The sequence below is a fragment of the Artemia sp. Qi Xiang Cuo genome, chromosome 5, assembly GCF_049724085.1.
Source record: "Artemia sp. Qi Xiang Cuo chromosome 5, ASM4972408v1, whole genome shotgun sequence".
Classification (NCBI taxonomy): Eukaryota; Metazoa; Arthropoda; class Branchiopoda; order Anostraca; family Artemiidae; genus Artemia; species Artemia sp. Qi Xiang Cuo.
The window spans coordinates 51,428,991-51,442,195 of NC_142798.1; the positions used below are offsets into that span (position 1 = coordinate 51,428,991).

At 33.7% G+C, this 13,205-nt stretch overlaps 1 protein-coding gene across 2 annotated transcripts in view; it reads right to left on the reverse strand.

Annotated features, from left to right (window-relative positions):
• The window catches only part of LOC148952241 (N-acetylglucosamine transporter UNC93A-like), a 114,136-nt gene that overhangs the window by 65,228 nt on the left and 35,703 nt on the right, over nt 1-13,205 (reverse strand). For both annotated transcript variants that reach the window (XM_089088891.1, XM_089088890.1), the window contains one exon: nt 5,553-5,679. In XM_089088891.1, coding sequence (XP_088945017.1) covers nt 5,553-5,679 — 127 coding nt within the window. The remainder of the gene's footprint in view (nt 1-5,552; nt 5,680-13,205) is intronic.

Genomic DNA, 13,205 nt, shown 5'->3' on the forward strand with positions numbered 1-13,205 from the left:
CCCTTGCCCTGAGGGCTGTGGGGGAGTATCCTCCTCAAAAACATATTTTCTATCTGGAAATCAACTACGCTGAACAAAATGGCTATCTCAAAATTTTATTTGAATGTGTTTGGGGGAATGATGGGCGTGGGGGGCTAGTTGCCCTCTAATCATTATCGACTATTAAGAAGGGCACTAGCCCTTTGAATTTCCAATCGAATGAGCCTTTTTTGAAGTTTCTACGACAACACCTTCTACAAAAACCTTATATGCCTCCAGGGCATAACTTGAAACCCTTGCCCTGAGGGTTTTTGGGGAGTGTCCTCCTCAAAAACGTATTTTCTATCTGGAAATCAGCTACGCTGGACAAAATGGCTATCTCAAAATTTTGATTGGATGTGTTTGGGGGAATGATGGGCGTGGGGGGAGGAGGATAGTTGCCCTCCAATCACATTCGACTATTAAAAAGAGCACTAGCCCTTTGAATTTCCAATCGAATGAGCCTGTTTTTAAGTTTCTATGACAAAGCCTTCTATAAGAACCTTATATGCTCCCAGGGCATAACTTAAAACCCTTGCCCTGAGGGTTGTGGGGGAGTATCCTCCTCAAAAACATATTTTCTATCTGTAAATCAACTACGCTGAACAAAAAGGCCATCTCACAATTTTGATTGGGTGTGTTTGGGGAAATGATGGGCGTGGGGGGGCTAGTTGCCCTCCAATCACTTTCGACTATTAAAAAGGGCACTAGCCCTTTGAATTTCCAGTCGAATGAGTTTTTTGAAGTTTCTACGACAACACTTATAAAAAACCTTACATGTCCTCATGGCATAACTTACAACCCTTGCCCTGAGGGTAGTTGGGGAGTGTCCTCCTCAAAAACACATTTTCTATCTTGAAATCAACTACGCTGAACAAAATGGCTATCTCAAAATTTTGATTGGATGTGTTTTGGGGAATGATGGGCGTGGGGTGAGGGGGGGGGGCTAGTTGCCCTCCAATCACTTTCGATTTCCAATCAAATGAGCCTTTTTTGAAGTTTCTACGACAATGCCTCATATAAAAAACCTTATATGCCCCCAGGGCATAAATCAAAACCCTTGCCCCGAGGGTTTTGCGGGAGTGTCCTCCTCAAAAACATATTTTCTATCTGGAAATCAACTACGCTGAACAAAATTGCTATCTCAAAATTTTGATTGGTTGTGTTTGGGGAAATGATGGGCATGGAGGGGGGGCTAGTTGCCCTCCAATCACTTTCGACTATTAAAAAGGGTACTAGCCCTTCGAATTTCAAATCGAATGAGCCTGTTTTGAAGTTTCTACGACAACGCCTTCTATAGAAACCTTATATGCCCCCAGGGCATAACTTAAAACCCTTGCCCCGAGGGTTGTGGGGGAGTGTCCTCCTCAAAACATAATTTCTATCTGGAAGTCAACTACGCTGAACAAAATGGCTATGTTTTGGTTGGATTTGTTTGGGGGAATGATTGGCGTGAGGGGGGGGCTAGCTGCCCTCCAATCACTTTCGACTATTAAAAAGGGCACTAGAACTCTCGATTTCTAATCAAATGAGCCCCTTTGGAAGTCTCTACGACGCTCCCTTCCATATGAAGTGCCCTGCTTTAAAGAAAAAAATAATAAACTGTACATTGTGTCAACATTGATCTTATGTGCCCTCAGGGCATAACTTAAAACCCTTGCCCCGAGGGTTGTGGGGGAGTGTCCTCCTCAAAAAGATATTTTCTATCTGGAAATAAATATACGCTGTACAAAATGGCTATCTCAAAAAATTTAGATTGGATGTGTTTGGGGAAATGACGGGCGTGGGGGGATGTCATTTGCCCTCCAATCACTTTCGACTATTAAAAAGGGCACTAGCCACTCCAATTTCCAATCGAATGAGCCCTTTTGGAAGTTTCTACGACAACTCCTTCGATACGAAGTGCCCGGGTATGGAGAAAAAACCAAAAACACATTGTGCCCACATTGTTCTTTACTTTGGCAGCCCTAGCGCGCTGCCAATGATATTGAGGACGTTAAACTTAAATAAGAAAAACTTAAGAGAAGGCGTATCTGCAATATCTCGGGAATGGCTAATAGTATTAAGTTGAAAATTTCAGGGAGTACTGATCTGCAGTGTCAATTCACGGATACATAGGGAGGGGGGACTTTATTTTTCAAAACCTAAAGTAAAGGGAGCAGTTTTGTTGTGTTGTTCAATTTTCACTGGAAATAAAGAAAAAAGGTGTTTATGAAGATTTAGGGGGAGGGATAAAATTTTCGTTCGGAGTTGCGAATGTCTTTTCACTCCCACAATTGACACCTCTGTGTTTGAGAGGTGTGTTGAATTAAACCGAAAGACAGAATGTTTATCAAGGTTGTCGAAATTACTTATCTGCAATATCTCTGGAATGGCTAATGTTATGATGCCGGAATTTTCACAGAATTTTGAGAGGGATGTTGAATTAAATCAAAAGACACTGAATGCATCCAATCCAGCCTGTTCAAAATAGCTTATTTTGTGTATCTTAGGGATGGCTAAGGATATTATGTTGAAAATTTCAGGAATGTGGGGTTGGAAGTGTTGGCTAAATCAAACGACCCTATGTGCACCCAGGTTGTCAAAATGGCTTATCTCGGATATATTTGAATAGCTAAGGTTAGATGACGGCAACATGACGTATATGTAATATCTGAAGAATGACTAAGGGTATTAAATTGAAAGTTTCAGGAACGTCGTTTGGGAGGTTGAATTAATTTAAAAGGCAATACGGGCGTGTTGATTCTTAATATGGCGTATCTGCAATATCTGAGGTAAGTGCTTTAAATTAAAGCTTTAACCTCAATGCAAAAGACGTTATCAGCAGATATGTGTAATATCTCCGGAACGGAAAGGGATCACGTAAATTGGAAAGTCAAAGCTCTATTTGCCTTTTTAGGATTGAAAGTGATTGGAGAGCAACCAACCTCCCTCATGTACCCTTTTTTGCTACCTGCCCCTCACAACCGAAATACATAAATCATTTTAAGATATTTTTTTTTTTTAATAGTGGATAGGTCTAGATACGATGCCCCTTTCTAATGTAAAAGGGGCCATGTTTAATCTTAAAACTGTCAGAGATTTTTTTTTCTTTGGGCTAAGAAATTCATGCATTTACTGCGAATGGGAGGGGGTGGAGGGTCGTAAAATGGAATAAAAATTCTTTGTTTCCAATTCTTTGTGTTTTAATTGAGCTCTTACGGATCATTTGCAAGGTCAAGATTACCAGAGTTTCTCAAAAGTGTACTCGGGGAACGGCATGTGCATCAGAGTAAATCAAAAGGGGCTATCTAGATTTTTCAACTTTTTACAGTATTTTGGGAATCGAAAGACATTGTATGCATCCAGTTTACCTTAACACACTAACTGCAATATCTCTCGAACAGAAATAAACAGCTAGAGGAACCCAGTTGAAACTCTGAGGGAATATTTGACGTTGCGATGGGGAAGGTAGATTTTAAAATTTCAAAATTTAATTTTGAATATTTTATATTTTTAGCAAGGGAAATAGATTTTTGAAGAAAAATTATGTCCTGTCGATTCTTAGTACGAAATACTCTCTGTTTCTGAAGTAAAATTTCGGAGCCTCGAAATTCCAAACAGAAAAAAATCTGGTTGCATTGATTCTCGACGTTTTTTTTTATCTTATTATTACAGAACAAAACAGAAGTATTTTTAATAAGTGAGCTCAAAATGCATTTACTTAAACCAACAAATAGTTAAAAAAAAGTATGATACAATAAGATTCTTCTAATGAAACCTTCGATCAATATTAGTTTTTGTTCGAAGTGAGGGGTCAGGTTGACAAGATAACAGGACGGGGGATCAGGATGGATTCAGACCCATAGAAGGCAAAAAATTCTTTATACATTCAATTCACTCAGAAAACATTCCCCCTCCCCATCTGTCCAAAATTATATACTAAACCTATCATTGAAATTTGTTGCACAATTTGGTCTAGAATATAAATTGTAAGCCAAAATTTTAGTGCTTCAGCAAAAAAACGAAAAAAAAGTAACAACTATTATTTTATTAACCGATACGAAGAATGGAAATTAATTTTTCTTCAATGAAAAAAACTTTTTCAAAGATAATTAGTGAGCTATGTTAAACCAAATAATAGCTTAAATATAGTCACAAATAATTCAAGCTCAAAATGAATAGAAATTACTATCAAAGAATTGATGAGATAAAAAAAAAAAAATAAAAAAAAAAAATAAATAAAACAGAACAGAAATTACAAAGAATAATCAAGTCAAACTTAAAATGAATAGAAATTGACACAAATCGAAGAAGGATTTAACGCCTTCTACGCTTTCTAACGACTTGAGCGACATTTTACTTCACTGACAACAATTTTTATTTTCAGTCTGCTTTAATTTTTCACAATATCAACAACAGCGTAACAACAACAAAAAAATATTAAGGCTAATTAAAGTTTACAAATAAGAGTGATGGTACCTGCGTTTAATTTGTTCACGTTATAAAAAGAAAATAATTTAAAATATATTTTATTTTTAGCAAAAAGCAAATGGTGCTCTGGCCTTTACATGGCCTAGTGGATGTTCGCCCTTCTCCTGTTTGTGTCAATTTCTGTTCAATTTAAGTTGTTCTCTGATTATTTATTGTGATTTTTGTTTGTTTTGGATCTCATAGTAGTTTCTGTTTCTTTTGGGTGTGAATTATTACATCAATACATGTTTGCTCGTGTTTGATTTAATATACTCTGCACTTCTCTTTTAAAACTTCTTTTTGGTAAAAAAATGGTTTTTTCTTAAATTTATTTAATCTCAGCACAATTTTTTTAAATTAAAATGGTTTCTAAGGCAAATTTTCTTGGTCATTTATATTAAAGTTTAAAGTAAATTAGAGTAAATTAACTGGAAACTTTTCCTTTAAAGGCAGTGTCAAATTTGATTTCAAATGGCAATCCGCTGAGACTGAGAGGCATGTCCTTGTAAATTCGATTGTGATGAATAATAATAAAACAAATTAATATTGACAGGATTTATATGTGCTTGTGCAGAAAGAAATACAACGTAAGTCAAAGGAAAAACATTTAGGCAGGCTGCGAATATATATATATATATATATATATATATATATATATATATATATATATATATATATATATATATATATATATATATATATATATATATATATATATATATATATATATATATATATATATATATATATATATATATATATATATATATATATATATATATATATATATATATATATATATATATATATATATATATATATATATATATATATATATATATATATATATATATATATATATATATATATATATATATATATATATATATATATATATATATATATATATATATATATATATATATATATATATATATATATATATATATATATATATATATATATATATATATATATATATATATATATATATATATATATATATATATATATATATATATATATATATATATGTATATAGTCCATTTCAATTACTTCTATTTTTGCGAGAATTCACTTACCAAAAGAGGATATTAGGTTTCCCCAGATGCTAGCGGTCTGAAATATCATGAAAAATATTCCAAAGAAACGACTTATGATTGGCTCTGAACTTTTCTCACCATTGAGCAGTGCATACTGATTTCCCATCTACAATTTAAAATTCTTTTATTTAATATCTTTAGGGCTAGAATCAATTTTATGAGATCAAAGCAGGGTTCTCGCCTTTGACAATTGTGTAAAAAAAAAATCATTTAATTATTGTTACCATGGCAACTTATCTGTTTGTGAATCGTGAGTCACTGAATCAGAAGTGATCTTCGTAAGCAGAGCAATGTAAGTTACTTCAATTTATTGAATTGTGTTGGTTCCGTGCTGAGTTAGCTCAGAAGTGGGTACATGAGTGTCTCAGGTTCTCTCTGAAATCTCGGTTCTTAAAATTTCTTTCATAGTTCCCTAAAATATATTCTATGATACACTAACTTTGATTTTACTATTTTATTGCCCTTACCCGTCCTTTCAAAGAAAACTCCATCCCTTTCGGAGCACCTGGCCGACTCATCCACATGCTGATTTATAAAACGTTTAATAAACGAGAGCTGGGTTTGGCAAATCTTTCAAAGCAAATAACAAAATAAAAATTCGAAAAGAAACACTTTTGTATACATTTACCAATGCAGATTTGTACATAAAATTGCAAATTACCTAATCGCAAACAAATTTGAGATAGCTGTACAAATTTCAAACTTGAAGAAAAGAAAACATTCTGAAGGATTATCCCACTAAAGATATTAGGGATTGATTATCAGTCAGTTTTACTTTAGAATGTACTTTTTCTTTTTAATGCGCAGATTGTCAAATAATCTTAAGAGTTTTTCAAGATAGATTCCACTTACTGGCAAACACTCCTACTCCATCCCATTTTATTTTTGGCTCTTGTTTTGAATACTTTTCAAGAGTTCCTCAGAAATTTAAAGTCATCCCCAGTCTAATCTGGGGTATCCAGAACACCTTGTGGAATATTTAGTTCATCCTAGGCACACGGCCTTTTTCCTAAACTGACCTTCCTTGATACATATTAATTTAAAAAACAAAGTTTTTCTGAGGGAAGTAAAGAGCGAAGTTGAAACTTAAAACGAACAAAAATTATAACTTCACAGCCTATCTAATATATATTAATAAAACTAGTACAAATAAACCAACTAATTATGTTTCCCAATGCTTTTAGGATTATACAAAACTAGTGATTTACTGAAGACACAAAATAATATAGGAGTTTTGGTACAGTAAAAGCAAACCAATTAAGGACACGTTTCATAGTTCCCTAAAATATATTCTATGACACACTAACTTTGATTTTACTGTTTTATTGACTTTACCCGTCCTTTCAAAGAAAACTCCATCCTTTTCGGAGCACCTGGCCGACTCATCCACATGCTGATTTATAAAACGTTTAATAAACGAGAGCTGGGTTTGGCAAATCTTTCAAAGCAAATAACAAAATAAAAATTCGAAAAGAAACACTTTTGTATACATTTACCACCGCAGATTTGTACATAGAATTGCAAATTACCTAATCGCAAACAAATTTGAGATAGCTGTACAAATTTAAAACCTGAAGAAAAGAAAACATTCTAAAGGATTATCCCACTAAAGATATGAGGGATTGATTATCAGTCAGTTTTACTTTAGAATGTACTTTTTTTTTCTTTTTAATGCGCAGATTGTCAGATAATATTAGGAGTTTTTCAAGATAGCTTCCACTTACTGGCAAACACTCCTACTCCATCCCATTTTATTTTTGGCTCTTGTTTTGAATACTTTTCAAGAGTTCCTCAGAAATTTAAAGTCAGCCCCAGTCTAATCTGGGGTGTCCAGAACACCTTCTGGAATATTTAGTTCATCCTAGGCACACGGCCTTTTTCCTAAACTGATCTTCCTTGATACATATTAATTTTAAAAAACAAAGTTTTTCCGAGGGAAGTAAAGAGCGAAGTTGAAACACAAAACGAACAAAAATTATTACTTCACAGCCTATCTAACATATATCAATAAAACTAGTACGAATAAACCAACTAATTATGTTTCCCTATGCTTTTAGGATTATGCAAAACTAGTGATTTACTGAAGACACAAATAATATAGGAATTTTTGTACAGTAAAAGCAAACCAATTAAGGACACGTTTTACAGAATAAAAATATTATCATTCCCTTTTAGGATCAATCCCTTTTAAGATAAAGTAAAAATCCAGATTAGTGTTTTGCTTTATTTTTTTTTTACATTTAATTTGGTATTACTTCTGCACAATGGCTCAGTTCAATGACTGGCTCTCGTTTTTGTTCTGAAAAGGACATATCATGATTAGTTCGTACACAAGTTCGAAGTAAAGCCATCTTGATATTATTAGGGCTATAGACTAGCGTTAGAATTTGTATTGTAGCTTTGAAATTCACTGTTGTATAGAGAAAAATAATCGAATTTCCAAAGTTCACATTATGTCTTATTTGATCTTCATTTCAAGTAATACTAAAGCATATTTCTTACAATTCAAGACTGTATATTACCCAATATTGGTATTATGCTTGCAAAACCAAAATGATGCTTGATAAATCAATCCAATATTTCTGCATGCTGTTCAATTACTTCGCGGTTATTAAAAAAGTATTTAGTTTTACGATTATGTTTTTAAGATAATTTTAATTGTATACTGAAAGCTACTGATATCACAAGTGGTGTAAGACTATGAGATGCCTTATCGATTCGTTTAGTTATGTCAGGCTACATCCTCATTTTTGGCTCTTAAATCAAAAATCCTGTTTTTTATACCTGACTTTTGTGTTTCCAGTAAAGCGCTAGTTTTTTATAATCCTAAAAGCATAGGGAAACATAATTAGTTGGTTTATTTGTACTATTTTTATTGATATATGTTAGATAGGCTGCGAAATAGTAATTTTTGTCCGTTTTAAGTTTCGCTCTTTACTTCCCTCGGAAAAACTTTGTTTTTTAAATTAATGTATGTTCGTTTTTGATTAAAATTTAATGTAGAAACAACGTTGCCATGATCGTTTTTTTATTTATACGTAATAATGTATGTTTGTCTTAAGTTTTAATGGCACTCCTTAGTTTCAGTTGAAAAACTTATTTTTAATGTAGTTTCTAATTACCACCGATCTAGGGGAGATAAGACACCAATAGAAAATACTGCAAACAGCCTTCACAGCTAAGAAAAACTTTCAGTCTATAATATGACGTTCATCATCCATACTTCACAAAACAAGTAGAAAGGCCTCATGAGCTCGTACGGGGACTCCATATATGGGCAGAGAGTCCCTAGGGAGAACACCTGTGCTGTCAGTTCAACGGGGACTCCATATATGGGCATGGAATCCCCAGGGAGAACACGTTTCCGAGAAATTGATTGCGTAACCTAGCCTAACCTCATGAGCTCGTGACGGGGCACCATATATGGTCATAGCCTCCCTAGGGAAAATGGATTTCTGAGAAGTTGATTACGTAATCGATTGGGAATTCTATTGATCCGATAACGGGAAACAAATCACGTGTTTCCTTCTAGACTAATCAGAGGGCTGGTTACATATCAGCGGGAGAGGATTGTAGAGAATATAAGGAAAGGATTTTTGCTATAGTTTTATTAGTCTGTGAATAGAATTCAAAGGAGTGAGAACAGTTTGACTTTACTCATTTGGATATATATTTTTGTGTTGATGACGAGTGGAATGTTTACCCTATTAGAAGTTGATACAGGAGTTGATGGCAATAATACAAGAGCACCAAACATTGCGGTGGAAATCACGAGAGGATCACGGCTTTGTCTGGAATGGGATGAAGTATATGCAAGATATGTAATATCCTTGAGCAAATTTAAAATGGAGGATCAATTATGTTTCGCTGCAAAAGTTGATATAGCACATGTGAATAGACTTCAATGTGCTTTAAGTGCATTAGTGAAGCATATTGAAGACAATAAACAGTATCGCTAATTGCACATGCTTAGTATTATTGTTGTAATTATTCAATAAAATTGTTTCGAAATCGAAAATGTTCCCTCTTTTCTGTTGTTAGAATGCTAGGGCTAACGAATCATGGTCAGTCTTTCTTCTCCCCTAATGTCTAGAGACGCTAGTTTAAAACCTTGGCATAGTAATCATCAAATGTGTCAAAATCTTTCGCGCATGCTTCGTCTTAATTAACAATACATGTTTGTTATGAACAAGAGGGGTGACTGTCTGGAAAGAGCTTTTCTCTGCAAAATTGTCGCATAATAGATTTTATGGGAGCAAAACATTTTCATATGATTTAATCACATTTTAGGGCTGGAAATTGCATGTAGATGGGGCTCTAACAGGAGCATGTGGGTGCACAATAATAACATTTATTCATCGCTAATTCTAGTTTAGCTAGAGGGTATAAATACTTGCACCTGAGAAAGGTATTTTATCCAAGCCCTAGACGAATAATGCTAGTTTTTTAAAGCTTTAAATACACCTTAGGTTATTTCGCTTTAAATGCTCTGCATCTCTATGCTCTTATCAAAATCATATATTTTCTCTAAATGGTAAAAATAGGAACATTTATCCTTAATTTTTATGGTAAAATAGGTAAAAATAGGACCATTTGTTCTTGCATTTTTCCTTAAGAGTGCACAGTTTTTTTTAAGAAATTCACCTAATTCTCCAAAAATTATAGTTTTAGGTACTTTTCTTATCATTATGAAAGGGCTTAGGTTGGGGGAAACGAGACCTATTATTCTCTGCCTATTAAACTCGGATTTATTCTTTTTCTATTATATTTAAAACTTTTCTAGCCTTACTAATGACTATTAGAGGGAGAGTAAATTATTTAATTCTATACCTTTCTTTGAAAAAGTTTCTTTTATTGTTGCGAGGCGGCAAACTATGGTTTTTAAGTTTGATATAGAAGGGTAGAATGCAATGACTTTAATTTAGGGAGGGTACTAAAGTTAGGCTCAATTAATATGGAAAACACTTGATTATAGGAGCAATCCCGCCTATAGGAAAGAACTCATACATCTCTTACCCCCTTTATCATTACATGGTCCTCATTTAGGGACCCCTCCAATAAGGTGGGTAGTTTTTGGGATTTATACTAAATTCTGTCTTCTATTTAGGAGTTTCCAACTCTTCCCCCACCACCCAAGAGAGCAAGAACAGTGATAAAACTCCTGTGAGGGCATCAGCTGTCCAGTATGGGCGTTGGGCAAGACCTTCAGTCCCGTCCAGAAATATTCTGGCACTGCCTGCACATGCCACAGCCCAATCTGTGCACAAACATAGCGGCGGACGAATAATGCTAGTCTTTTAAATCTTTAAACATACCTTAGCTTATTTTGCTTTAAATGCTCTGCATCTCTATGCACTTATCAAAATCATATATTTTCTCTAAATGGTAAAAATAGGAACATTTATCCTTAATTTTTATGGTAAAATAGGTACAAATATGACCATTTATTCTTGCATTTTTCCTTAAGAGTGCACAGTTTTTTTTAGAAATTCACCTAATTCTCCAAAAATTCTAGTTTTAGGTACTTTTCTTATCATTATGAAATGGCTTAGGTTGGGGAGAAATGAGACCTATTATTCTCTGTCTATTAAACTCAGATTTATTCTTTTTCTATCATATTTAAAACATTTCTAGCCTTACTAAAGCTTATTATAGGGAGAATAAATTATTTAATTCTATACCTTTCTTTGAAAAAGTTTCTTTTATTGTTGCGAGGTGTGAAAACTAAGGTTTTTAAGTTTTATAGAGAAGGGTAGGATGCAATGACATAAGTTTAGGGAGGGTACTAAAATTAAACTCAATTTATCTGGAAAAACATTTGATTATAGGAACAATCCCACCTACAGGAAAGAACTTATGCATCTCTTACCCCCTCTATTATTACATGGTCCTCATTTGGGGACCCTCCGTTAAGGTGGGTAGTTTTTGGGATTTATACTAAATTCTGTCTTCTTTTTAGGAGTTTCCAACTCTTCCCCCACCACCCAAGAGAGCAAGAACAGTGATAAAACTCCTGTGAGGGCATCAGTTGTCCAGTATGGGCGTTGGCCAAGACCTTCAGCCCCTTCCAGAAATATTCTGGCACTGCCTGCACATGCCACAGCCCAATCTGTGCACAAACATAGCGGCGCTGTTACCTAACCTCAAAAACTGAACTAGGACTTTCAATTTGCGATCAAATAAGGTTAGGTTAGGTGGGAGGGGGCAAACCTCGTCTAATTGGCACTTTTAATGCTATATAATAGAAATCTCAGAACAAAAATATAAAAATAAGGCAGCATCATTCAGCCTGGGGGGGGGGAGCCCCCCCCCCCCCAGTCACGACATTTTACCTTAATACTAGCATACGTTTACTGAACACACATAAAATTTCTCTTAGAAATAATATTTTTCATCAATGATAACACTTTCTCGGTTCGAACTAGCAAGTTTTCTACCAAAGATACCAAATTTTTTCTTAGAAGTAACATTTTTTTGACTGTGATAGAAACTTTTCTGTCAGAAGTAGCAAGTTCAGCTTAACACTAACAAACCTTCTCATCAAAGTAACGACATTTTACCTTAATACTAACATACTTTGACTGAACAAACACAATTTTCTCTTAGAAATAATATTTTTCATCAGTGATAACACTTTTTCGGTTCGAACTAGCAAGTTTTCTACCAAAGATACCAAATTTTTTCTTAGAAGTAACATTTTTTGATTGTGATAACAACTTTTCTGACAGAAGTAGCAAGTTCTGCTTAACACTAACAAACCTTCTCATCAAAGCAACGACATTTTACCTTAAAACTAACGTACTTTTAATGAACATACACAAATTCCTATTAGAAATAATATTTTTCATCAGTGATAACACTTTTTCGGGTTGAACTAGCAAGTTTTCTACCAAAGATACCAAATTTTTTCTTAGAAGTAACATTTTTTGAATGTGATAGCAACTTTTCTGTCAGAAGTAGCAAGTTCTGCTTAACACTAACAAACCTTCTCATCAAAGTAAAGACATTTTACCTTAAAACTAAAATACTTTTACTGAACACACACAAATTTATCTTAGAAATAAGATTTTTCGTCAGTGATAACACTTTTTATGTTCTAACTAGCAAGTTTTCTGTCAAAGATACCAAATTTTTTCTTATAAGTAAAATTTTTTTGATTGTGATAACAACTTTTCTGTCAGAAGTAGCAAGTTCTGCTTAACACTAACAAACCTTCTCATCAAACTAACGACATTTTACCTTAAAACTAACATACTTTTACTGAACACACACAAATTTCTCTTAGAAATAATATTTTCCATCAGTGATAACACTTTCTCGGTTCGATCTAGTAAGTTTTCTACCAAAGATACAAAATTTTTTCTTATAAGTAACATTTTTTGACTGTGATAACAAATTTTTTGTCAGAAGTAGCAAGTTTTGCTTAACACTAAAAAACATTCTCATCAAAGTAACAACATTTTACCTTAATACTAACATACTTTTACTGAACACACATAAGTTTCTCTTAGAAATAATATTTTTCATCAGTGATAACACTTTTTCTGTTCGAACTAGCCAGTTTTCTACCAAAGATACCAAATTTTCCACTTCAGTTCAGATTTTTTTCCAAAGAGAGGAAAAAATTTTAAT